Source organism: Odocoileus virginianus, chromosome 15, assembly GCF_023699985.2.
Source record: "Odocoileus virginianus isolate 20LAN1187 ecotype Illinois chromosome 15, Ovbor_1.2, whole genome shotgun sequence".
In the NCBI taxonomy this organism is placed as follows: Eukaryota; Metazoa; Chordata; class Mammalia; order Artiodactyla; family Cervidae; genus Odocoileus; species Odocoileus virginianus.
In genome coordinates this window covers 60964001-60988534 of record NC_069688.1, presented here as the reverse complement: position 1 = coordinate 60988534, position 24534 = coordinate 60964001, and the positions used below count along the sequence as shown (strand labels likewise).

At 40.6% G+C, this 24534-nt stretch overlaps 1 protein-coding gene across 4 annotated transcripts in view; it reads left to right on the top strand.

Annotated features, from left to right (window-relative positions):
- Positions 1-24534, top strand: part of WWP1 (WW domain containing E3 ubiquitin protein ligase 1) — a 136871-nt gene that overhangs the window by 18752 nt on the left and 93585 nt on the right. For 3 of the 4 annotated variants that reach the window (XM_070477430.1, XM_070477428.1, XM_070477431.1), the window contains exons 2-3: positions 6304-6398; positions 18271-18361. In XM_070477430.1, the coding sequence (XP_070333531.1) occupies positions 18292-18361 (70 nt within the window). In that variant the 5' untranslated portion in view covers positions 6304-6398; positions 18271-18291. The remainder of the gene's footprint in view (positions 1-6303; positions 6399-18270; positions 18362-24534) is intronic. The other variant, XM_070477429.1, reaches the window with a different exon arrangement.

Here is a 24534-nt window from a genome sequence, read left to right as displayed (position 1 = left end):
AGCCAGCGATGCATTCGCTGCCCATGTTGGTGGTCTCCTCCGAGCACCAGACGGCCTGAGAGCACCCTCCTCTCGTATGTACGGCGCTCCCGAGGAGTCCTGCACAGCCCCTCTCCGCTGCTTCCCGTCTCTCAGGAGCCTTTGCAGACACCGGCTCTGTCCCACAGGCCAGATCTGGCTTAGATGCCCCTCTTCTCTTGTTTCATCACCAGGTCGTGTCTGACGCTTTGTGACCCCGTGGACTGTAACCCGCCACGCTCCTCTGTCCACGGGATTTCCCAGGCAAGCATACTGCATTGGGTTGCCATTGCCTTCTCCTGAGAGTCTCCCCAACCCGGGGGCTGACCCCACGTCTCCTGCGCTGGCAGGCGGATTCTTCACCACTGAGCCACCGCTCCTGGGGAAGCCTGCGCTGTATTTCCCTTGTATTCTCTGCACCACCCTGTCAGTGGGCTTGATGCTGCTGGTTGCCTGGCCTGTCTTTACAGCTCAATTATAAACTCACTGAGGGCAAAGAGCATATCTGAGATGGTTTTTGTATGCCTAGTGTCTAACACACTACCTGAAAACGCGCATTAGTAGATTTATATGCTGAATAACTTAATTCAGAAGTGGTAAAAGATGCCTGCTTTGATTATTGATTTGATTATTGATACCCACTTTGATTATCAGATACCTGCTGCCTGCTTTGTTTACTGATCAGCTCTGGTTTGTCGCATGGCAAATTGATTGTCTTTTACCGGAAAGGTTAGAGGCCTGAGTCAGGATTTCACAGGGAGCGCTTGGAGGCCCAGTCCGCATTTATTGACTAGATCCCCTCTGACGGTGCAGAGAGCTGCAGGAGAGAGTCGGTGTGAGGTGGCCGCCACTTGGTCACGGAGGAAGAGGGAGATGTTTCAGCAGAGGGTGAGGCGGCAGCCAGACTGCATGGGTGGAGAAGTGAGTGGGAGGCGAGAGAGAAGGTTGGCTGTTCCTTTAAGAGGTTATTTGATCAAAGTATTTGGTTTTTCATTTTATTGTTTTTTGTCTTCTTGTTGTTTTCATAACATAAATCTCAGGTCGATTTGATGGCCAAAAAGAGGAGGGTGTAAACGGGAGGAGAGTATATTTAGGAGACGAAAGCTGTGTAGGTACTCGGTCACTTTGGAAAGGAGGGTAGTCTTCATTTTCAGAGACTCAATACTAGGACGGGGTATTGTATAATATATTTTTCTAAGAATCTCCATCAGAAATTATCTAAAATACAGTAGATTGGGTACGTGTCTCAGAAGGCCAAAGAGTTTAAAAGCAACCTCACTATTCAGAAAAATTTATTGATAGAATTGCAATAAGCAAGAGTATATTTTTCTATAAATGTTTTATTTTCCATTGTCTTATATTTAATGTTTTTCTGTGTTATGTGCTTAATAATTTAGTATTTATATATCACTTTATAATTCACAAAGTGCTTATATAATGATAATCTCTCCTAAGACATCTACTGCTGCGAGAGGTTAAGTTACTTGTCAAAGGTTATGTCAGTTTATTTATTAAGCCTTTGTAAGCCAGACAGTTTTCTTAGCCATTTGTCAATATTAATTCATCTAATTCTCTTGATAAATCTATGAGGGTAGGTACCATTATCTTTCTTATTTTATAGATATAAAAGCTGAGGCAGTGTAGGATGAAGGAGGTTGCCAGTAGTGGAACCAGGATTTGAACCTAGACAATCTGGCTGCAGAGTTTACTCTCGTAACTGCCGTTATGCTGTCTCTTAGTAAAGGTGGGCGCAGAAGTTCACATTCAGACTTGCCTCTGGTAAGTGATGGTTTATTTTCAGTCACTTGTTACTCTCTTACCTCTACTCCCGCCCCCATCAGCCAGACTGAAGGACTTCTACCAGTGAAAGCTTACTTGTTGACAGGATCTGAGTTGGGTTTCTGGTAACTTCTAACGTTGCTAGATGTTGAGAGTTTATATTAAGTTTGCTGTAAGTGTAGTTTTGTTTTTCACTAACCTCTGACTTGGAAAAGGGCAAAACCCAGTATTTCTGTCAGCTCCAAATGGAAATATCTTTGATATTTGATCTCTCAACTGGCCTTTACTTTTTTTGTTATAGTTACTGCTAGCTTAGCCTCTAGTGGAAAGTAAAAGCGTTAGTCGTTCAGTCATGTCTGACTCTTTGCAGCCCCGTGGATTGTAGCCCTCCGTGGGATTCTGTAGGCAAGAATCCTGGAGTGGGTTGCCATTCCCTTCTCCAGGGGATCTTCCCGGCACAGGGATCAAACCCCAGTCTCCTGCATTGCAGGCAGATTCTTTACTTCCTGGTCTGAGCCACCAGGAAGTACAAAGTGTGGTGTTGATCATTTATTGCTTTTTGGGAAAGGAATTTGCATTCTGTACGGACAGGAAGATCTTATAAATTTTGCTGATTTGAAGTTTAAGTGAAACACATTCTGTTTGAAAGGGTAAGTGATTAGTTTTGCTTTGGGTAGGTGATTGTAACTGTGTCTTATTGACTGGGGGCAGGCAACTTGATAGGAAAAGCAGAGCTAGTTAAGTTGCTCCAGTCATGTTTAGTGTTATATGACTGGAGCCTCTTTGTGATGGAAAACTGTTTTAAGGCAAAGAAGTAGATAGAATTTAAAGTACCCAGAATCAAGAATTACCTTAATTGGAATTAATGAGAATGAGAAAGAGAATTAAGTAGTTTGACTCGATAACTGGATGTGAATTTTTAGTGAGTAAAGTTGTAGGAAATAAACTAGGAAATAAATTGCAGGGAATTAATGGGCAGTAGGTATAAGGGTGTGTGTCATGATAATTTGAGGAGGCATAAGGTTAAATTCAGCAAGGCTTTTGACTGTTACAGCAAGGGATATGCAGTTAACAATACAAGTATTTGAAAATTTGAGAAAGGAAAAGAAATTTTTATTAATTAGGTAACTGTTTGAGTAGATTGATTTAACAGAGTAAGTTGAGAGCATGGTGGTCACATAGTGTGAAAATCTGAACCTGGGTGGAGAGAAATAATAAGAGTTGGATATTAATACAGACTTAGGAAATTTGACATTTTGAAGATAAATACATTTTCCTCATTAAAAAAAAAAAGGACACCTCCTGTGTTCTTCCCATAAACTGGCATGTATTGTGCACTAAAATAAGCTTTGAAGTTTACTCAAAGTACAAAAAGGTGGAAGACAGAGGGAAAGTTGTGATTATTAGATCCTGTGATTAAATAGGCACTTTTAGATGAAAAACAGACAAAACAGCCAGACTGCAGCTGGAGGATAAGAAGTTCCTGTGGACGCCGGTCTCCGTCAGTCCGTTCCCTGGCAGATACCGCAAGCGCTCTTCAAGTCCCTGAGCCGCACGGTTCACAAGCGTTACTCGTTTTCACTCAGTGGCCCTCGCACATTATCAGGGGGTGAAATTCCATGTTTTTCTTTTAAAGGATTAATCAGTGAAGTTTATACAGAGAGGTTAGTGTGGACAGGTAAAGTTTTTAAGAAATCATCTGGCTTCTATCCCAAATACCTCAGCACCAAGCGTACTTGAAGGTGGAGGAAAAGGCACAGTGGCTGAGTGCTCCGGGGAAGAAAGCCCAGCTGTCCATAATCACCTGTCAGAGATCTTCCATGGATGCTGAGCTTTCTCCTCACAGCCCGTGCTCTGGTTCAGATAAACTTGCTATTTTAAATCTGGACCCGTTTCTGCCGAAGTCATTCTTCTAAAATGCAGTTCTTGCTATGGAAGCCTGTGAGTGTTACCTTCAGGATAAGCTCTAAACTGCTGTGCTTTGTTTGTTTTGGATACCGTATGAGCTGTCCCATAGGGTGGGAAATGGAGTAGAAATAGGGACACAGAGCGTGAGGGAGGAAGGAGAGGGGGGACGTTTGGAGAGAGTCACATGGACACTTACGTTGCCACGTGTGAAATAGATGCCCAGTGGGCATTTGCTGTGTGACTGGGCGATCTACATCCGGGGCTCGGTCACAACCAGGAGGGGTGGGGTGGGGAGGGAGGTTCCCAAGGGAGGGGGTGTTCCTGTGCCCTGTTGATATTTGGCAGAAACCAAGACTGTAAAGCAGTTATCCTAAAAAAAATAAAATTCAGCTCAATCAAAAGAGAATAATGTTAATGTTGCAGTGTTAAAATTGGAAATGGTTGTACTTGGCCTGTTGCCTAGAGATGGGAATGTGAATGTGTAACTGGTAAGTGCTGAACAGACATAGGTAGGGGTGGTCTCAGACAGCGGAGAGCTGGGGGTCCGAGGGGCTTGAGTTCTGCGGACAGGCGCTGAAGAGGCAGTGCAGTGCTGGACGCAGCTGCCCGGAGCCAGGCACGGGCCGCCCCTGCCGTCGGTGAGATGAAAGGGGGCGAGACCCAGGCTTGGCGCAGATGCTGAGGCTGGAGCAGGGTGGCGGCTTCAAGTGGGAGGAGGCCGCACGGGAAGGTGGAAGTAATCTCGGAATCGTAGGAGACCGCAGTGGTGATCATTCGGAGAGTTCGATAAAAGGGAACGATTCTGAAGTTGAAAGGCACTGGGTACTGAGAAAGGTTTTCCTCCTCCTTCCCCTCTTCTGCCCACGTGAAGTCACCTGGGCTTTGAAACCGAGGCCTGGTGATGTGTAGTCCAGGTAAAATGGGTCTTTCCTTTCTGAATATTTTGGTCCTACAGAAACTGTTAAATCTAACAGAAGTGTGCTTTATTATATCAGGATTCTACTAGTGAAATATTCTTGAGATACATCCGAAAGCTGTCTCTTCAGCTGGAGCCATTGCATTGATTTCTAAGGTTACCCTTTACGGTCCCCGTGTACCCAGGACTGAGCCGTTCCCATGAAGGAGGACTCAGCCTGGATGGTCTGCCTTGATCTTTGCCACATTCACCGAGTTTTAAATTTTAATTCATTGTTAAAATTCATTGAGATTTAAGTTGAGTTTTAAATTTTTAATTTTGTTGCCTAACTGGCTTTTTAACCTTTCAAGTTCCATGTCCATTGGGCTAACTTTCTTTAGCAGCTGGTATGTACCACCCTGTCTTGTTGCTGGGATATTACCTGTGTATTAATGTCCTCAAACTAAAGTACCAGTGTGGAAACGGGAACTTGGTCTTCTACCACTTTTGTGTCCTTACCATACCCACTTTAATAGACTAGGCAGTCACTAAGTATGTTTGTTAATTGATCCAGGCAGATGGATACATGATGATATTTCTCTGGCTTTTCTAATCCATAATGCTGTGCATAGTATGCAAAATGAATCATATCTGTTGGATTTTTAAAATAAAATTTTGCTTTTGACTCAAAAATGACATCTTAAAGTAAGCAGGCAATAAAGATCTATTTTCTGAGTGAGGCGTTGATAGGTCTGTAACCTTGGAGGACTGGAAATGTCGTTTATTATCTACATTCAGGACTCTCACTGTTGTTCGCAGTTGAATAGTAATGAGTAATAGTAATATCACAACTCTGTGATATTTTTAAAGGATTGAACTGGACATAATCAGCTTACATATAACTAGCCATATATGTTATGACCTAAATTCATTTGGATGAGTAATGAATTCACTCGAAAGTTTGTAAAAACTCAGACTTCTGTTTTTTTCTTTTGCCATGCCTGGTCACACAGCTGTTTAAGTGGCAGAATTGGAATGAAATTCAAGTAGTCTGAGTGCAGAATTGGCTCTTGAAAACTGTGGCATGTTGTCTTCCACGATTTGTTCCTCTTCTGTTCCCTATGTTGGTTATAGCTCCATTATCCACCCAGATAGCGAAGTGGGACATTTTAGTTGTGTGGAGTCCTCCTTTCTTCTAAGACCCAGCTATCCATAATCACCTGTCAGAGATCTTACACGTATGCTGAGCTTTCTCCTCACAGCCAGTGCTCTGGTTCAGATAAACTTGTTATTTTAAATCTGGACCCATTTCTACTGAAGCCATTCTTCTGAAATGCAGTTCTTGCTATGGAAGCCTGTCAGTGTTACCTTCAGGATAAGCTTTAACTTTAAACTACTGTGCTTTGTTTTGGATGCCATATGAACTATCCCGTAGGGTTCTTTGTAGTTCAGATTACTGTTTGCCTGTGGGCCTCCTCACTTTGCACCAGTCTTACCAACAGTTCTCTGAATGCTCCGTATTTTCTGTGACTAGTTCTTTAAGAATTGCACTCTAACACACAGTTTATTCGAAGGTTTCCTTCTCCGTGACTCTCTTCGTGACTGAATCACCCACTTTCTATTCTGTGCCCTAGATGTAGTGGTTGCCGTTTTGCATCTGTTTTAGTAACTGTCACAGTGAAAGCTGTTTTGTCTGTTTACAGGTTGTCTCCTCATTAGACTATGAGCTCCGTGGAAGAAGGAATCGTGTCTTACTCATCTTTATATCTCCAGTATCTAGAACAGTTCCTGGTACAAAGTGAGTGATTAACTAAGACTATACTTAGCAATTAAACTCCAGACATGTTGATCGTTAAGTATACCTATGTAGACCGAGAATGCATTGTCATAAAAAATATGGTTGTGGACTTTTAACACTTCTGAGCCAGTTTTCTCATCTATAAGATGGAAATAGTACCTCCCTACTCATATAGTGTTACTGTAATGCTCATATTAAAGAATTTATATAGATACAGAAGCACCCTAAGTGTCCATCAACAGATAAGTGGATTAAGAAGATATGATGTGTGTGTGCGTGTGTATATGTATACAATGGGGTATTAAGCGGCCATAATCAGCAGATGAACTTGGAGGGTAGGTATTATGCTCAGTGAAATAAGTCAGACAAAGACATAATGAATGATATCACTTATATGTGGAATCTAAAAAATACAACCAACTAGTGAATGTAACAGAAGAAAGACTCAGAGATACAGAGAACGAATTAGTGGTTACTGGTGTTGAGAGGGAAGGAGGAGGGGCAATATAAGGGTAGGAGATTAAGAGGTATTGACTATTACGTATAAAATAAGCTACATGGATATGTCTGTACAGATGGGAGTACAGCCACTATTTTATAATGATTATAAATGGAGTATAATCTTTAAAAATTATGAAACTATACTGTACATCTATAACTTACATAATATTGCACATCAGCTATACGTCAATAAAAAATTTGTTATCACATTAAAAAATTATGTATATAGCAGTACTTTACGTGTATTTTAAGTGCCATGTGCATGCCTGCTAAGTCGCTTCAGTTGTGTTTGACTCTTTACAAGCTTATGGACTCTAGCCCGCCAGACTCCTCTGTCCATGGGATTCTCCAGCAAGAATACTGGAGTGGGTTGCCATGCCCTCCTCCAGGGGATCTTCCCGACCCAGGGATCAGACCTGTGTCTCTTAGGTCTCCTGCATTGCCAGGCACTTAGCAGGCATTTACCACTAGCACCCCCTGGGAAGCCCTTAAGTGCCATGCAACTTTGTTATTAAACGAAGTATAAAAGCTAATTGTTGATGTAGATGATTTTGTGTGCTATGTATCTTGCCTGTTAAGGCAAAGTAGTACCATTTTTGAACCATTTTGATCACTTGCAGTTTAAATTTTCAGTTACTGGTGACTAGAGGCACGCACTCTAGAGTCCAAGGACTGGTCTGTATAGAACAAAGAGAGCAATAGCTTGGGGGTGGAAATTTGGGTACAGAAAAAGTTTTAAGCAGTTAGAGCGAACAGTCTTTTGCCTCGTTGGCAGTTTCACAGTCTGCACAGTGTTTTAAACCTTCAATTCTTTTTAAATAACTTATCCTCAGTCTTTATCCTCAGCAGTGACCTTTCGGTCTAATTCACTAATAAAGTCCCTCAATTTTCTTTTAATCTACCTCCAGATTAATTCATATCTTCACTTATCCTTCGATCCCTCATTTACTGTTCAGGGGAAGAAGTACCTCCTTTTTCTTGGAAGACTAATTACACAGCATCTGTGGGAACGCTGTGGCTTTTCCTTGTCTGCCTTATCAGGCTGCAGGCATACTCCCTACCTCATCTGATGAATTAATGATCTACACTTTTCTATGTCTACTTCCTTGTCATCATGTATTTTTTACACTTTTAAAAATTCTGTAAGTTGAACATGCCAATTCCGGATTGTAACATACAGAAGTTAATAATAAAAGCAAACCTTTGGGAACCAGTTACTCTGCTCAGAACTGGGTCAGTACCAACTCAGTTAAAGAGCTGCCTGTGAGTACCTCTGTTACCTTACATTCCTGCCCTTCCCCAACCCCGGAAGTAACTGCCATTTTCAATTTTTTTTAAATTATCTTTTTAAAAAAATAGTATCACCACAGATATGTTTCTTTATTTTGAATTTAATATTATGTTTAGAGTCTTTTTAAAGCTTGCACAAATGATGTTTTAAGAAAAGTCTGTTTTATAAACAGATCTTTATATTTCAATGAAAATACCCAAGCATCATAAAACAATGATAGAAAAGGCTCAGTGCATATTCACATTTATAACAAGAAAATAACCGTGGAGACTTACTTTTGTACGATGTGGATATTGGTGTACCAGATATAAAAGAAAGCTCCTTACTCAGAGTGCAGAAGTGTCGCCAGACGTATCTCCACACACTAGTTTTCTTGAATTTGTGAAGAATGTTTCAGTTAGATTCATAGTGTCCTCCTTGAAGAGTGGTGAGTGGTGATTGTTGTTTGCTTGCCCTTTGCACCTCAGCGGTTCTTCGGTGGGCCTCATTCAGTTGTTCATACTGATCACATAAGCTTTTGAGACGCAGGATCCAACAGTATTCCCGTGTTTCTGGATTTTTAAATTTTTTTCTGTTGTGTAATTGTAGCATTTTCAGAAGAAATACAAAGCAAAAAATGAGTCTATGGTAACTGCCAAAAGAAGTAATTTCTTCTTTGTCATTAAGAATTGGAAGTTGTTCTTGAGGCTCAGTGTAGAACATTAAGTCTTGGAGGTGGGACTTGGTGAAAGAAAGATGTTACTTTTGAACTCCTGTTTGTCTATTTTTATTTACTATTACGTTTTCTAAGATCCATTCATGTTGTTGCCTACAGCTATAGTTCATTCATTCTCACTACTATATAATGTTCCATTGTGTATTATCCTAATTCTTTTAACCATTTTTCTGCCAGTGAACGTTTGAGCATATTGGTGGTAGCTTTTATTATGAAGAATGCTTATACTTGGAACAAGTATGTGCAAAAATTTTTGTAGTATGTACCTAGAATTGTTCAATAAGGACATGTAAATGTTCAACTTTATTTAATAATGCCAAGTTGTTTTCCAACAAGTTTACCAAATTTAATACCTACCAGCAGTTTAAGCTTTGCCAGTTTAAACAACTAGTAGCAGTGTGTAAAGCGTCACCACTGCCCCACGTTTTTTTCTTTACGTTATTTGGTCAAAATTCCTAGTCTTTACCATTCTTGTGAGTTTGAAAATAGCATCTCCTGTGGTCTTAACTAGTATTTCTCTGATGAATAATTGAGCTTCTGTATTTCTTAAAAATACTTCTTGGCCAAACAAGTTTCCATGTCTATAAAATTTCTATTCAGTTTTTTTTTACCCCCCATATTTGCTTACTGTTTTTTTTTTTTTTTTATTTTTTTTGTCCAGGTTCTTACATAGTTTAATTACTAACGTTTATTCAGTTTTACATTTTGTAAATATCTCCCAGTTTGTGGCTTGTCTTTTAGTTGTCTATTTTTAATGATGTTTTATGCTAAATAGAAGTTCTCAGTTTCCACACAGTCAAAATATTCATTCATTCTTTTCTTCTTTGGTTAGTATGCTCAAGAAATCTTTCTTTTTTGGGAGGATGCAAAACAATAGTGTGATTTCTTTTAAAAGTTTGCCTTTTATACTAATATCACTAGTCCATCTTGAATTGATTTTGTATATGATGTGAGTTAGGAATCAAGTTTAATTCTTCCATTATAGATAATATCAGGACCATGTAATTGTCTCTCCTTTCTCACAATTCTGCACTGCTGCATCTGTTGTGTTAGTATGTCCTTAGATATGTAGGTCTTTCGGGAAACTTTTTTTGTATTGAGGGATACCCGATTAACAGTGTCTGGATAGTTTCAGGCGGACAGCAGTGGGACTCGGCCATACATATACATGTATCCGTTCTCTTGTGGGCCTCTTTATGTTGTTTCACCTTATTTGTTGTTGTTTTTATTCAGTCGCTAAGTCGTGTCCGACTCTTTGCAACCCCATGGACTGCAGCACGCCAGGCTTCCCTGTCCTTCACTAACTCCCGGAGTTTGCTCAAACTCATTGAATTAGTGATGCTATCTAACTGTTTTATGCTCTGACACACACTTGTCCCCTTGCCCTTGATCTTTCTCAGCATCAGAGTCTTTTCCAATGAGTCAGTTCTTTGCATCAGGTGGCCAAAGTATTAGAGCTTCAGATTCAGCATCAGTCCTTCCAGTGAATATTCAGGACTGATTTCCTTTAGGATTGACTGGCTTGATCTCCTCACAGTCCAAGGGACTCTCAAGAGTCTTCTCCAGCACTATAGTTCAAAAGCATCAATTCTTTAGCCTCCCAGTCAGCCTCCTTTAGCAGTCAGCCTTCTTGATGGTACTACTGTCACATCTGTACATGGTTAGGAAAAACCATAGCTTTGACTCTGTGGACCTTTGTCAGCAAAGTGATGTCTTTGCTTTTAATATGCTATCTAGGTTTGTCATAGCTTTCCTTTTCTCCAGATAAGAATGCTGGAGTGGATAGCCATTCCCTTCTCCAGGGGATCTTCTCAATCCAGGGATCCAACCCAGGTCTCCTGCATTGCAGGCAGATTCTTTACCTGCTGAGCCACCAGGGAAGATCCTCCAAGGAACAAGCATCTTTTAATTTTTCAAGACCGCAGTCACCATCAGCAGTGATCTGGGAACCCAAGTAAATGAAATCTGTCACTGCTTCCATCTTTTCCCTCTTCTATTTGCCATGAAGTGATGAGACAGGATGCTTTGATCTTAGTTTTTTGGATGTTGAGTTTTAAGTCAGCGTTTTCACTCTCCTTTTTCACTTTCATCAAGGGGCCTTTAGTTCGTCTTCACTTTCTGCTGTTAGAGTGGTATCATCTTCAAATATCTAAGGTTGTTAATATTTCTGTCAGCAATCCTGATTCCAGCTTGTGCTTCTTCCAGCCCAGCATTTCACATGATGTACTCTGCATAGAACTTAAATAAGCAGAGTGACAGTATATAACCTTGATGTACTCCTTTCCCAATTTTGAACCAGTCAGTTTTTCCATGTGAGATTCTAAATGTTGTTTCCTGACCTAAATATAGGTTTCTCAGGAGACAGGTAAGGTGGTCTAGTATTCCCATCTCTTGAAGAATTTCCCACTTGTTTCCAAATGTTTCCATTTGTTGTGATTCATATAGTCAATGAAGCAGAAATAATATTTTTTGGAATTCCCTTGCTTTCTCTATGATCCTACAAATTTTGTTAATTGGACCTCTGGTTCCTCTGCCCTTGTTAAACCTAGCTTGTACTTCTGGAGTTCTCAATTCACATATTACTGAAGCCTAGTTTGAAGATTTTGAGCATAACCTTACTAGCATGTGAAAAGAATGCAATTGTATAGTTTGAACATTCTTTGGCATTGCCCCTCTTTGCAATTGGAATGAAAACTGACCTTTTCCAGTCCTGTGGCCACTGCTGAGTTTTCCAAGTTTGCTGGCATATTGAGTGCAGCACTTTCACAGCATCATCTTTTAGAATTTGAAATAGCTCAGCTGGAATTCCATCACCTCCACTAGCTTTGTTCGAAGTTATGCTTCCTAAGGCCCACTTGACTTCACATTCCAGGGTGTCTGCCTCTAGGTGAGTGACCACACCATCATGGTTATTTGGGTCATTATGACCTTTTTTGTGTACTCTGCATTCTTGCCACCTCTTTTTAATCTCTTCTGCTTCTGTTAGGTCCTTACTGTTTCTATCTTCTGTTGAGCCCATCTTTGCATGAAATGTTCCCTTGATATCTCCCAATTTTCTTGAAGAGATCTCTAGACTTTCCCATTCTATTGTTTTCCTCTACTTCTTTGCATTGTTCATTGAAGAAGGTCTTATCTTCCCTTGTTATTCTCTGGAACTTTGCATTCAGTTGGGTATATCTTTCCGTTTCTCCTTTGCTTTTCACTTCTTTTCTTTTCTCAGCTATTTGTAAAGCCTCTTCAGACAACCACTTTGCCTTCTTGCATTTCTTTTTCTTTGGGATGGTTGTGGTCACTGCCTCCTGTGCAATGTCACAAACCTCCATCCATAGTTCTTCAGGCACTCTGTCTACCTGACCTAATCCCTTGAATCTATTCATCACCTCCACTGTATACTCATAAGGGATTTTATTTATGGCATACCTGAATGGCCTAGTGGCTTTCCCTACTTCTCTTCAGTTTAAGCCTGAATTTTGTAATAAGGAGTTCATGATCAGAGCCACTGTTAGCTCCAGGTCTTGTTTTTGCTGACTGTATAGAGTTTCTCCATCATCAGCTGCAAAGTACAAAATCAATCTGATTTCAGTATTGACCATTTGGTGGTGTCCATGTGTAGAGTTGTCTTTTGTATTGTTGAAAGAGGGTGTTTGCTATGACCAGTGAGTTCTCTTGGCAAAACTCTATTAGCGTTCTCCCTGCTTCATTTTGTACTCCAAGGCCAAACTTGCCTGTTACTTGAGGTATCTCTTGACATCCTACTTTTGCATTCCAATCCCCTGTGGTTAAGGACATCTTTTTTGATGTTAGTTCTAGAAGGTCTTGTAGGTCTTCATAGAGCTGGTCAACTTCAGCTTCTTGGGCATTAGAGGTTGGGGCAGAGACTTGGATTGCTCTGATGGTGAATGGTTTGACCCCTGCTCTTCCCCTGTAGCATATTGGACACTTTCTGACGTGTTGGGCTCATCTTCCACTTGTCATATCTTTATGCCTTTTCGTATTGTTCATGCGTTCTCGTGGCAGGAGTACTGGAGTGGGCTGCCGTTCCCTCCTCCAGCGGCCCACATTTTGTCAGAAATCTCCGTTATGACCCATCCGTCCTGAGTGGCCCTGCACTGTATGGCTCACAGCTTCATTGGGTTACACGAGCTCCATTACACAACCAGGCTGTGATCCATGAGGGCGTTCATTTTATTTACCCTTCACCAAGTCTTGGAAGACATTTATTTGTTTTAGTATTTTCTAAGAACTGTGACTTTGTTGATCTTCTCTGTTACCTTTTTTTACTTCACCAGTTTCTGTTTTTTATTACCTTTTGCTTTCTTAGGGTTTACTGATTTCTGTCTTTCTCATTGAGCAGATTGTCCTGTTAACTCATTTATTTGCAGCCTTTCTTCTTTTCCTAGTACAAATCATTAAGGCAATAGATTTGCCTGAAATTGTAACATTTACTGTATTCCAAAAATGTTTTTAATTCAGTTTTTAGTTTTTTTTTTTTTTTTGAAGCCTGATATGCTGCAGTCCATGGGGTCACAAAGAGTCGGACATGACTTTGCAGCTAAACAACAGAACATTTTTATTTTTTAATTGTATTTAATTATTTTTGGTTGTGCTGGGTCTTCGTTGCTACTCGAGGGCTTTCTCTAGTTGCAGTGAGCACGGTTTCGCTCTTGTTGAGGCACGCAGGCTTCTCGTTGCGCTGGCTTCACTTGTTGCAGAGCACGTGCCCTGGGGCAGGAGGGCCTCAGTCCTTGGGGCTGGAGGCTTCTACGGCGTGGGCTCAGAACTTGTGCCCTCTGGGCTGAGTTGCTCCTGATGTGTGGGATCTTCCAGACCAGGACCTCCCCTGTGTCCTCTGCGTTGGCAGGTGGGCTCACAACCGCTCTTCCCGGGAGTCCAGTTTTTAGTATTTTTAGAAAAATTTGCAGTATGGTTTCTGACAACTCATGTGATATTTAGAAGTGTTATTATTTTCTCTTTGTATTTAAAAAATTTATCTTTCATTACTGATTTTTAACTGCATTTTGATCAGCACCCAGGTACAAAATTCTACATGTTGTTTGAAATTTAGTGACATTTTTGTTACCTCCCAATGTGTATATTGTTTTTCTATATGTCCCATGTATCCTTGAGAAGAATGTTTGTTTGTTTTCTCAGGTATAAAGTTCTGTTCATTAAATTCTTGTTCATCATTTTGTTTTTAGGTATTTTTTGATTCACTTGATCTGTAGAAAATCACTGTGTGTTGAAATCACCCACATCAATGGTCAGTTTGTCAGTTTCTTCCTGTAGTTCTAACAATCTTTACAGGCTTTCCTCCTCCCAGGAGATCGTGAATTTTTTTTTTTGCCTTGTCTGGATAGAGATTTGATTTGCTTAGAAATGTTCCAGGGTAGAGTGAGGCTAGGAGAGAGCACGGGATGTAGAATTCTATTTTTAATTTTCAGTCAGCTGGGAGAGCATCATTCTCACGGTACTGAACTTAGAAGCTGTGCTCTTCTAAGAACGAGTTTCAGATGCAGATCGGAGTTCTTGATCCTTCTGTTCTGTTTTCTCTCCCACTTCTTCTGTCAGTCCTTATTACTTCATCTCTTGGTCCATGCTGGTGTCCCCACTTTCACCTTTTGGGGCACTCACTACATCTGCCTTGTTTTCCTCTTTCCAGGTTGATCCTTGCTGAGATGGTTGAACTGCAGTGACTTCTCCCCATCACTTGTAGGGGACTGCTGCTCTGTGTTTGAACTGAGATCAACAGAGGATTAGCACTTCCCTTCACCTAAGCGAGGGAGGGGCCAGCATTTCCTCTGGTAGCTCATCAGGTCTGGGAGGCTTAGAAGTTGGAGAGTGACAGTCTTTTGCTTTTACTGAGTATTTCACCTTCCAGAGAGGTCTCACTGTCTCCTTCATCCACCCTGGTCTGACTTCTGGTGCACGCGGCAAGGTCCCAGTCCGAGATGACTTACTTCCTGTTCTTGACCATTACTGTTCTTGAAATTCTTTCCTTTGCCAGTTTCGGTGTCTCTCCCGAGGCTGTCATTCTAGTTGGAGATCAGACCAGTCCATCCTGAAGAAAATCAACCCTGAGTATTCACTGAAGCTAAAGCTCCAGTACTTTGGCCACCTGATGCAAAGAGCTGACTCACTGGAAAAGACCCTGATGCTGGGAGAGACTGAGGGTGGGAGGAGACGGGAAAGGCAGAGGATGAGATGGTTGGATGCATCGCCCACTAGATGGACATGAGTGTGGGCAAGCTCCGGGAGAGGGTGAAGGACAGAGAAGCCTGGCGTGCTGCAGTCCCTGGGGTCGCAGAGTCGGACACGACTGAGTGGCTGGACAGCAAGCTGATGCTGCCGTTTCTCCCGTTCCCCCTGTGGCTGCTCTGCTGCCTGTTCGCTCTCAGCGGGGGCGTCGGGCTGCCCTCTGCTGCTCCAGAGATAGACGCTGCCTGAGAGCTGCTTGAGGAGGTGCCAGCAGGGGCGACCGCTTCGCTGGGAATACCCTGAGGCCTGAAGTGCAGTTTGGGCCTCTGGAAGGGTCCTCTGTCATCATACCTGTGATATCTGGAGAGCAGTTGTCTCTGGTGCTCCACGACTGAACGTCCTATCTATGGAACTTCACAGTCATTGTCCCTCTGGTACCTGCTACAGGTTGCCTTTTTGCCACTGTTTGTCCTGAAGTCATGGCCTCTGTCACGGCCGCTGCTGCCTTAGTCATGATGGCAGTCATGGCCTTCATGGCAATCATGATGTTTGCCTTCAAAGCTCTCTTCACCTCTTCTAGGTGAATAGGCAAATCCAGGCTGTCTGTGCAGGACAGCTCCTCCGGTCCATATCTGTTTTGTGAAAATTCTGGTTTCTTTTTCAGCCAAAAGAACCACCATCTTTGTTTCTGTCCTGTCCTTGATTAGCAGTGTTCCCTGGAATTCTGTTGTCTAGAGATTCTTTACTGAGGCTCTGGACACTGAACGGGGACTCCAGGTTCTCAAACTGAGCATAATCAAAACCTTTCAACCTCCCTGCATTCCTGGGTTCTCACGGTAAATGCACAGTGCTGATAATTCTCTGAAGAATTCCTAAGTGGAGACTTCGGTCTCTCACAAGTTGGGCTCCCTAGAAAGACAGTGTAGGGTGGCAGATGGGAAGTGGCCCTGTTCCCAGCAGCCTGTGGAGTGGTGGGTAGGATGTAACAGTCAGTCACAGGTGTTGTGACGTGCTGTCGTCATAACTGTGCCAAGTGGTTGAAACAGCCTCCAGATCATCTGTGTTGGGGTCATAGATGCTCCTTCTACCATGCTATACCATTTCTTAACCCGAAAGTCTGTTAGGGACTTCCCATTCTTTTTGGCTGAGATCACTTTGTTGGGCTGGGAGAAGGAACCAAAACTAGGCTATTTTTTTTTTGAAGTGTGCAAATTCGGAGTTCTCTGTCTGCTTACTTAGATGGAATCTTGTATCATTTTCTTTGTCTTCCCTAATGATGCTCTTTCTCTGCTATTGTAACTAAGCCCAGCTTTCCTTTTGTTTATCTTTGCCTAGTATGTCCTTGCCATATTTTTGCTGTCATGCTGTCAGCATCTTTATTTTGCAGGTGTCTCTGGCCTTACTTCTGAACTTGCTGTCACTGTGATTAATTTCTATATTTGGACTCTCTTCCTTTGTGCTTTCTGATAATGCTGGTTGTTTATGCTTTTTTTTTCCTTTCCTTTTCTAGCCGTTTTTTGGGAATTGATTATTATTTTTTTTAATTGTATTCTCTTCTACTCTACTAGTTTGTAAATTACACTCCTTATTTCCATTCTTCTGTGGTACCCTTGAAATCCTGCTGGGAATGCTGTATAGTCCAGAGTGAAGCCAGAGCACAGTCTCTCTGCTGGACGGCGCAGAGAGCTGACCTCGTCACCGCCCATCCTCTCGCTCCCTGCCCAGTCCCTCCGCTCTGTGCTTCTGTTCTTGGTTCTGTATTTTATTCTGGTTTATTTACATACCATAATAAGATGTCCCTGTTGTTATTTTATTGACAGTGTTTATGTAGATTTACTTGTATGCTGACCAGTTTCTTGGCTCATCTTTCCCTTCTTGCATCTCAGAGCATCCTTCTGTGTAATTTTACTCTTTTTTGGAAACATGTCTTTCAGATTTTGTAGAAGTAAAGGCCTGCTATTGGTAAACTCTTTTTGGTTTGTCTGGCAAAGTCTTGATACTTTCCAAAGAGAGTTTGATGATTGTGTTCCAAAGAGAGTTTTGGTGATTGAGTAAATTTCCTCTCAGTTTTCACAGATAGATGCTTGCTCTGCCTTCTGCGTTTCCCTTGCCGCTTGTTGAGAATTCTGCTGTCCCTTGACTGTCTTCTTCTGTGGGTCATCCCTCTTGTCTCTGGCTGCTTCTAGCAGGCTCTGTGTTTTGGTACCGTGCAGTGTGACTGCCGCGTGTCCTGACATGAGTGTCTTCATGTTTATCCCAACTGTTTTATGTAGTGTTTCTTAGAATTGTGAACATGTGTATTTCATGGTTCTAGAAAACTAAGTCATTTTCTCTGCTAGTATGACCTTTTTCTTCATTTTCTGAGATTTTGAGAGGCAGTATATGTCAGGTCATATTTTATTTTTTCATGTCTTTTAGTTTCTCTTTGATTTTTTAAGCTGTTTATCTCAGCATTACTTCAAAATGACTTTTTAAAGTTTATATTCAAGTTTGCTGATTCTTAAGTTCTGTCTAATCTGAATAAACTATATGCTCTAATTAGTAATAATATATTGATATTGGTTCATTAATTATGACAAATATAGCATTCTAATATAAGAAGTTAATAGTAGAGGATACTGGGTATAGGATATATGAGAATGCTGTTTTCTTCACAACTTTTCTTTAAATCTGAAACTATTCTAAAATGAAGAGTTTAAGCAAATTCAAAATGGTTCTTTTTCAGATACACAATGCCATTTTCATGGTCTCTTTGCTTGACCAATATGTCTTTTATTGCTAAAACTAATTTTTTAAAATTTATGTTTAATAATTATTATTATTTTTTATGTTTATTAAATTATGTTTAATAATCATCATAATAAAGTCCATGAGGGTAAGAAACATATTTATATTACCTTTTTCAATCTTACCCTTAGTGTTCATCTTTATCTTAGTAAGTTAAAGGTTAATAGAAGTTTAACCTTAAAATACTTGCCATGCAGGAGAAAGCTGAAGTAGCTTGGCTTTGTGTTTTATTTAAAAAGTAAAAATAGGGTAGGGCAGTGGCTTAGAACTTGAAAAAGTTATCTGTAAAAAGAAACATGCAAGATTTACTGGGGACAAGGTATTAATCATATTGAAAATTATAATCTCTAGTCTAATATGTGAATAAATTAACTTTTTTGTAGATTTAAGCTGAATTTTGGGACATGGCCACTGCTTCACCAAGGTCTGATACTAGTAATAACCACAGTGGAAGGTTGCAGTTACAGGTAACTGGTAAGTTGTTTTCACGGTCATTTAAACTAATAGTTTTCTGATGAAACTTTCTTTTTAATACCTAATTTAGCAGACTTATTTTATAAGTATCTTTTCTTTTAGATTCATGCCATGGTGTATTTGTTGTAATAGGCCTCAAAGATAGAAACTCTGTAAAAATATTTATTCCATGAGTATTTATTGAACCTGTACTGGATGCCGAGAAGCTCTATCCTTTTTGGTGGTGGGAGAATTTGGGTATTAGAATTAGCTCCATTGAACTGAGCTGGTTTTTAAATGATTATTAGAATGGAGAAAGATGCTAAAAACCCTTTTCCATGCGTTTAAGCCATTCATTCAATCATTGGGCAAATATTTGTTAAGTGGCATTCATATATGGAAACCCAAGACCCTAGAACTGCAGGGACTTACTGTATAATGTCAGGCAGGTTTGTTTTGCATGGACAGTTACTATGCAAAGTGATTGTTAACTGGATGCAGTGAGAACTTAAGAAGAAAGTGTCATAGTTCTGCTTGGAATTGGAGATGGCCTATAGGTCTGTGAGAGTAGGGTAAGAGAAGGATTCACAGAGGGTAACACTTTGACTCTTGTAGGAGGATTAGAGTTCGTTGCAGATTGGCAGCCAAAAGTATGGGAGGGAGAAGGAGCAGCATGTGTGAAAGCATGGAAGAGCCTTGGTTGGGGCGCTGCAGATCATCTATTCTAGCTAACTGGAGCAGTGATGCAAAGTGTGGTCCTCGAACCAGCAATTGTACTTGTATAAATTTATCTTGCAGGTATTTATGTTGTTTATATGTACATATAAATAATGTCCACATATACTGTGTGTGGATAGTTTATATATAAATATCTGCAAGATAAATTAGTAGGAGCAACAGAAAAAGAATCTTTAATAGGAAAAGATTGGCAGAATTCTAGATAAACAATGACATGAAATGAATATGTGTATCAGCAAGAGCCAAGTTCTAAGATAATATTTTTAAGTAAAAGAGCAAAGTGTGAAATAGTGCATATAGCCATATGGATATGGAAAAAAAGGAGGGGTGTTTGTCTGTGGCTCTGTGCTTAGGACATTAGAAATAATATCTGCCTTAGGAGGGGCAGGTTGAGTGTCGGGTAAGAAGGAGGTATACTGTAACCCCATGGTATGCATCACAATTAGGTCAGTTGTTAATGGGAGTTTTCAGTGAACAGAGGTGTTTGTTGTCTTAGAAAGCAAAACACAAACCCCAACTTCACGCTGACAGTGCTCACTCTAAAGAAGAGCTGTAGTCTCTAAGTGACTGTTTTCCACTAAAGGAAGAAAAAAAGTTATTTTTACTTCATTTGACTTTATATCTCTCTTTTCTCTTAACTTCAGAATTTTAATTCTAAATAACATCAGCACAGGTATACCTGTTTTATCCTAACATACACACACAGAAGTCTTAGCAGTTTTAGAGTTACTGAAAGTAACAGGCTCACTCATTGCAGTTTTAAGATTTCTCTGTGAGTGTCCCTCCTTTGTATGTATAGTCAGAGTAACTTGAGTTTCCATTTGGTTATGCCACCAACTGGGTTAGATTCATTGCTTTCAGTTATTTACTTTTTATTTAATTTTATTTTATCACCATATAAGGCATTTACATAGTTCTAGAGTCAAAATTGTTAAGTCAGGATGGTATTTGGTGAAGTCTGGGTACTCTGTCCATTGCTTCCCCTCTTTCCCTTCCCCTTTTGGTAAACATTTTTGTTAGTGTTGATTCATCCATCTGTTGCTTCCTTTTGAAAATACAAGCAGGTATACACATTATATGCATGCATATCTCTCCTGTCAGTCTTCCTAGTTCCTAACATCTAGTTCTTGCACCTTGCTTTTCTTCATTTAGCAGTAATATCGTAGGGTAATGTCCATAGCAGAGTATTCCATACACCTTTTTATCAATGCCCAGTACTTTGTTGACTGGATGTACCAAAGTTAATTCAGCTAGTGCCCTATTAATGGACATTGGGTTCCATTTTTTGCTATTGCAAATAGTGCTACAGTAAAGAGCTTCATGTGTCATTAGGATAGAATTCTAGAATGAGATTGCTTGATCAGATAGTAAGTACATGTGATACTGTCAATCACAGTTGACCCCTGAACCACAGAGATTATGGTGCCGAGTTCCGCGCATTTGAAAAATCTGTGCATGACTTTACAGTCAGCCCTCAATATCCATGGTTCCTTATCCATGGATACAGCCAACTCCTGATGGTATAGTACTGTAGTATGTCCTTATCGTAAAAAATCTGTGTAGAAGTGTATCCACACGATTCAAACCACCCTTGTTCAGAGGTCAGCTGTTGTGAAAGTCTCTTCCGTGGGATCTGTACTATTTCTGTGTTCCCACCAGGTGTCTCTGAGAGTGCCTGTTTTCTTATAGCCTCATCAAGATACGCTATCAGGCATGATGACACTTAGGTAAGAAGTAGTATCTGAAGTGTCCTTTTATATATCATTTCTTTCATTATGAGTGAGGCTGAGGCATATTTCAGGGATATTTGTATTTAGTTTTTCTGTGAACTGTGAATTTACATATTTTCAAGCAATTCTCGGATGATTCTGATGTGTATTCCACATAAATGTAATTCATGATGCTTATGCTTTTTCTCTGCATAAGCTTAGAGCTCTGTCCTTGGTTTTCACTGTTACTTGTGCAGCACCTGTGGCCACCATATCTGAGGTGTAACTTTCTTCCTGGTCTTTATCTACTGTATGAGTACTTAATTGAAGTAACGAAGACCTGGTCTGCCTGATTGGGGCCAAAGGGGACCTTAGAGAAAAGCTGTCAGGTAAGCTAATAAATAGAATCACCCAAAGCCTGGAGAACCAATTGGAAAATAGATATGGACCAAAGGAGTGTAAGTAGCCAAGATAGTGCCTCCACAGTATTTTATCATTTTGAGTATCAGTTAATACAGCTAAAGCCTTTGACTGTGTGGATCACAACAAACTGTGGAAAATCCTTAAAGAGATGGAAATACCAGACCACCTTGTCTACCTCCTGAGAAATCTGTATGCTGGTCAAGAAGCAACAGTTAGAACCAGACATAGAACAACAGACTGGTTCCAAATCAGGAAAGGAGTATGTCAAGGCTGTATATTGTCCCCATGCTTATTTAACTTATTTGCAGAGTACGTCATGAGAAATGCTGGGCTGGATGAAGCACAGGCTGGAATCAAGATTGCCGGCAGAAATATCAATAACCTCAGATGTGCAGATGACACCACCCTTATGGCAGAAAGCGAAGAAGAACTAAAGAGCCTCTTGATGAAAGTGAAAGAGGAGAGTGAAAAAGCTGCCTTAAAGCTCAGCGTTCAAAAAACTAAAATCATGGCATCCAGTCCCATCACTTCATCTCAAATAGACAGAGAAATGAAACAGTGAGAGGCTTTATTTTCTTGGGCCCCCAAATCACTGCAGATGCTGACTGCAGCCATGAAATTAAAAAGACACTTGCTCCTTGGAAGAGAAGCTATGACAAACCTACACAGCGTATTAAAAAGTAGAAACATTACTTTGCTGACAAAAATCCATCTAGTCAAAGCTGTGGTTTTTCCAGTAGTCATATATGGATGTGAGAGTTGGACCATAAAGCAAGCTGAACATCACAGAATTGCTTTTGAACTGTGGTGTTAGAGAAGACTCTTGAGAGTTCTTGGACTATGAATGAAACCAGTCAACCCTAAAGGAAATCAGTCCTGAATGTTCATTGGAAGGACTAATGCTGAAGCTGAAGCTCCAATCCTTTGACCACCTGATGTGAAGAACTGACTCATTAGAAAAGACCGTGATGCTGGGAAAGATTGAAGGCAGGAGGAGGAGGGGGTGACAGAGGAGAGATGGTTGGATGACATCACCACCTCAATGGACATGAGCTTGAGCAAGCTCTGGGAGTTGGTGATGGACAGGGAAGCCTGGCGTGCTGCAGTCCATGGGGTTGCAAAGAGTCAGGCAAGACTGAGAGGCTGAACTGAACTGAAGTGAGCAACTGAACACACACACACACAAGTTGTTCATCCGTGCATCTACTACATCTTGGTTATTTAGATGTTCTGACAGTTGTATAAATAAAGCTGTGATAAATATCCACTTGGAGGCTTTGTGTAAACATAGGTTTTCAGCTCCTTTGAGTACATACCAAAGAGTGCAGTTATTGGATCACATGGTAAGCCTATGTTTAGATTGTAAGAAACCGTAAAACTATCTTCCGAAGTGGTTGAACCATTTTGCATCTCCACCAGCCGTGAATGAGAGTTTCTGTTGCTTCACATTCCCCCAGAATTTGGTATGGTTAGTGTCCCAAATTTTGGCCAGTCTAGTAAATGTGTGGGCTTCCCTGGTGGCTCAGTGGTAAAGAACCCCCCTGTCAATGCAAGAGACATGGGTTCGATCCCTGGGTCGGCAAGATTCCCTGGAACAGGAAATGGCAACCTGCTCCAATATATCCTGCTTGAGAAATCCCGTGGACAGAAGGTGCCTGATGGGCTGTAGTTTGTAAGGTGGCAAAAGAGTGGGACGCGACTTAGTGATTAAACAACAGCAGGTGTGTAGTGATATCTCACTCTTCTTTTAATTTATGTTTCCCTGATGACGTATGCTTTTGAGCTTTTCATATGCTTATTTGCTATCCATGCATCTTTGGTGAGGTGTCTGTTAAGGTCCTTAGCCCATTGGGTTGTTTTCTTAATGTTGACTCTGAAAAGTTTTCTGTGTGTTTTAGACAATAATTCTTGATCAGACATGTCTTTTGCAGGTATTTTCTCCCTTTCTGTGGCTTGCCTTTTCATTCTCTTGACACTGTCATTCAGAGCGCAGCTTTGAATTTTAATTACGTGCTACTTGTAAGTTCCATCTTTGAAGGACCATAGCTTTGGAGTCATTTCTAAATAGACATCCGTCACCACACCTAAAGTCACCTGAAGGTTTTCCTGTTTTATCTTCTATGAGTTTTATCATTTTGTGTTTTGCCTTTAGGTCTGTGATACATTTTGAGTTAATTCCTATAAAGGGTATAAGATCTGTGTTTACATTTATTTATTCGCATGTGGATGTCCAGTTGTCTGTGCACCATTTGTTGAAAAGATGTCTTGTGCTGTTAACACCATCCAGTACTGCCTTTCTCTTCTTTCAGTACACAGATAAATCCAGCATGTACTGAAGAAACGACTTTCATCTGGAGTGAAGAACTTTGGTTGGGGGATGTTTAGGGAGAGATCTGTTCCTTCTGTATCACTCAGTGATAGAGGGTTTAGAGCAGTTTGGAAAAGAGAAGGATGAAAGTGAGTTTTGCCATCACCCTGATAGTACCACTTCAGAGGTAACATTTAACACTTTTTGAATGTTTTATGTTGCTGGTATATACGTATAGTGTTTCCTTTGAACCTCTTCCTTTTCTTCAGTTGTGAGTTGAGGACTACTGTATTTCAGTAGTCTATTGCTGCTGCAGCGTTTTTCATGTCATATCTCTGTGGCTACTTATGTACATTACTGTTTCCTCACTGTAGAATGCAAGCTTGCATCAGCTTGTTTATGTTCACATTTTAACATGTGATACACGTATGACATGGAGGTGGCTTCCCCTCCTTATCTCAGACTCACAGTGTTCACAGGTAATTGACTACAGAAATGATCTTGATAAATTCTTACTACTTCTTGGTAGTCAGTACTTTGCCCTGAAATTATGTATTCCCCATTTGAATTAGTAGTTTTAAAAGTTATTTAAAAATCAGATATTTAGCCTAAATTAAACAAGTCTTCCTCCAAGTCAGATAAATTCACTTTCAAATTCACTTTCTGTAGAGAAGTATGATTAACTTCTATAGTGACATTTTGATTTCAGAATTTTTCTTTGAAAAGGCAGATAACCTCTTTTTCTTGAAACCTACTTTCTAGGGAAAGAATTTTTTTAAAAAATTGCCAGTGTTTGTGTAATTTCAGATGGGTAAGTTATGAATACTACCTCACAGAGAGGTTAATAGACATATTGAATCTGAAGACACTTCAGTTCAGTTCAGTTGCTCAGTCGTGTCTGACTCTTTGTGACCCCATGAATCGCAGCACGCCAGGCCTCCCTGTCCATCACCAACTCCCGGAGATTACTCAGACTCATGTCCATCGAGTCGGTGATGCCATCCAGCCATCTCATC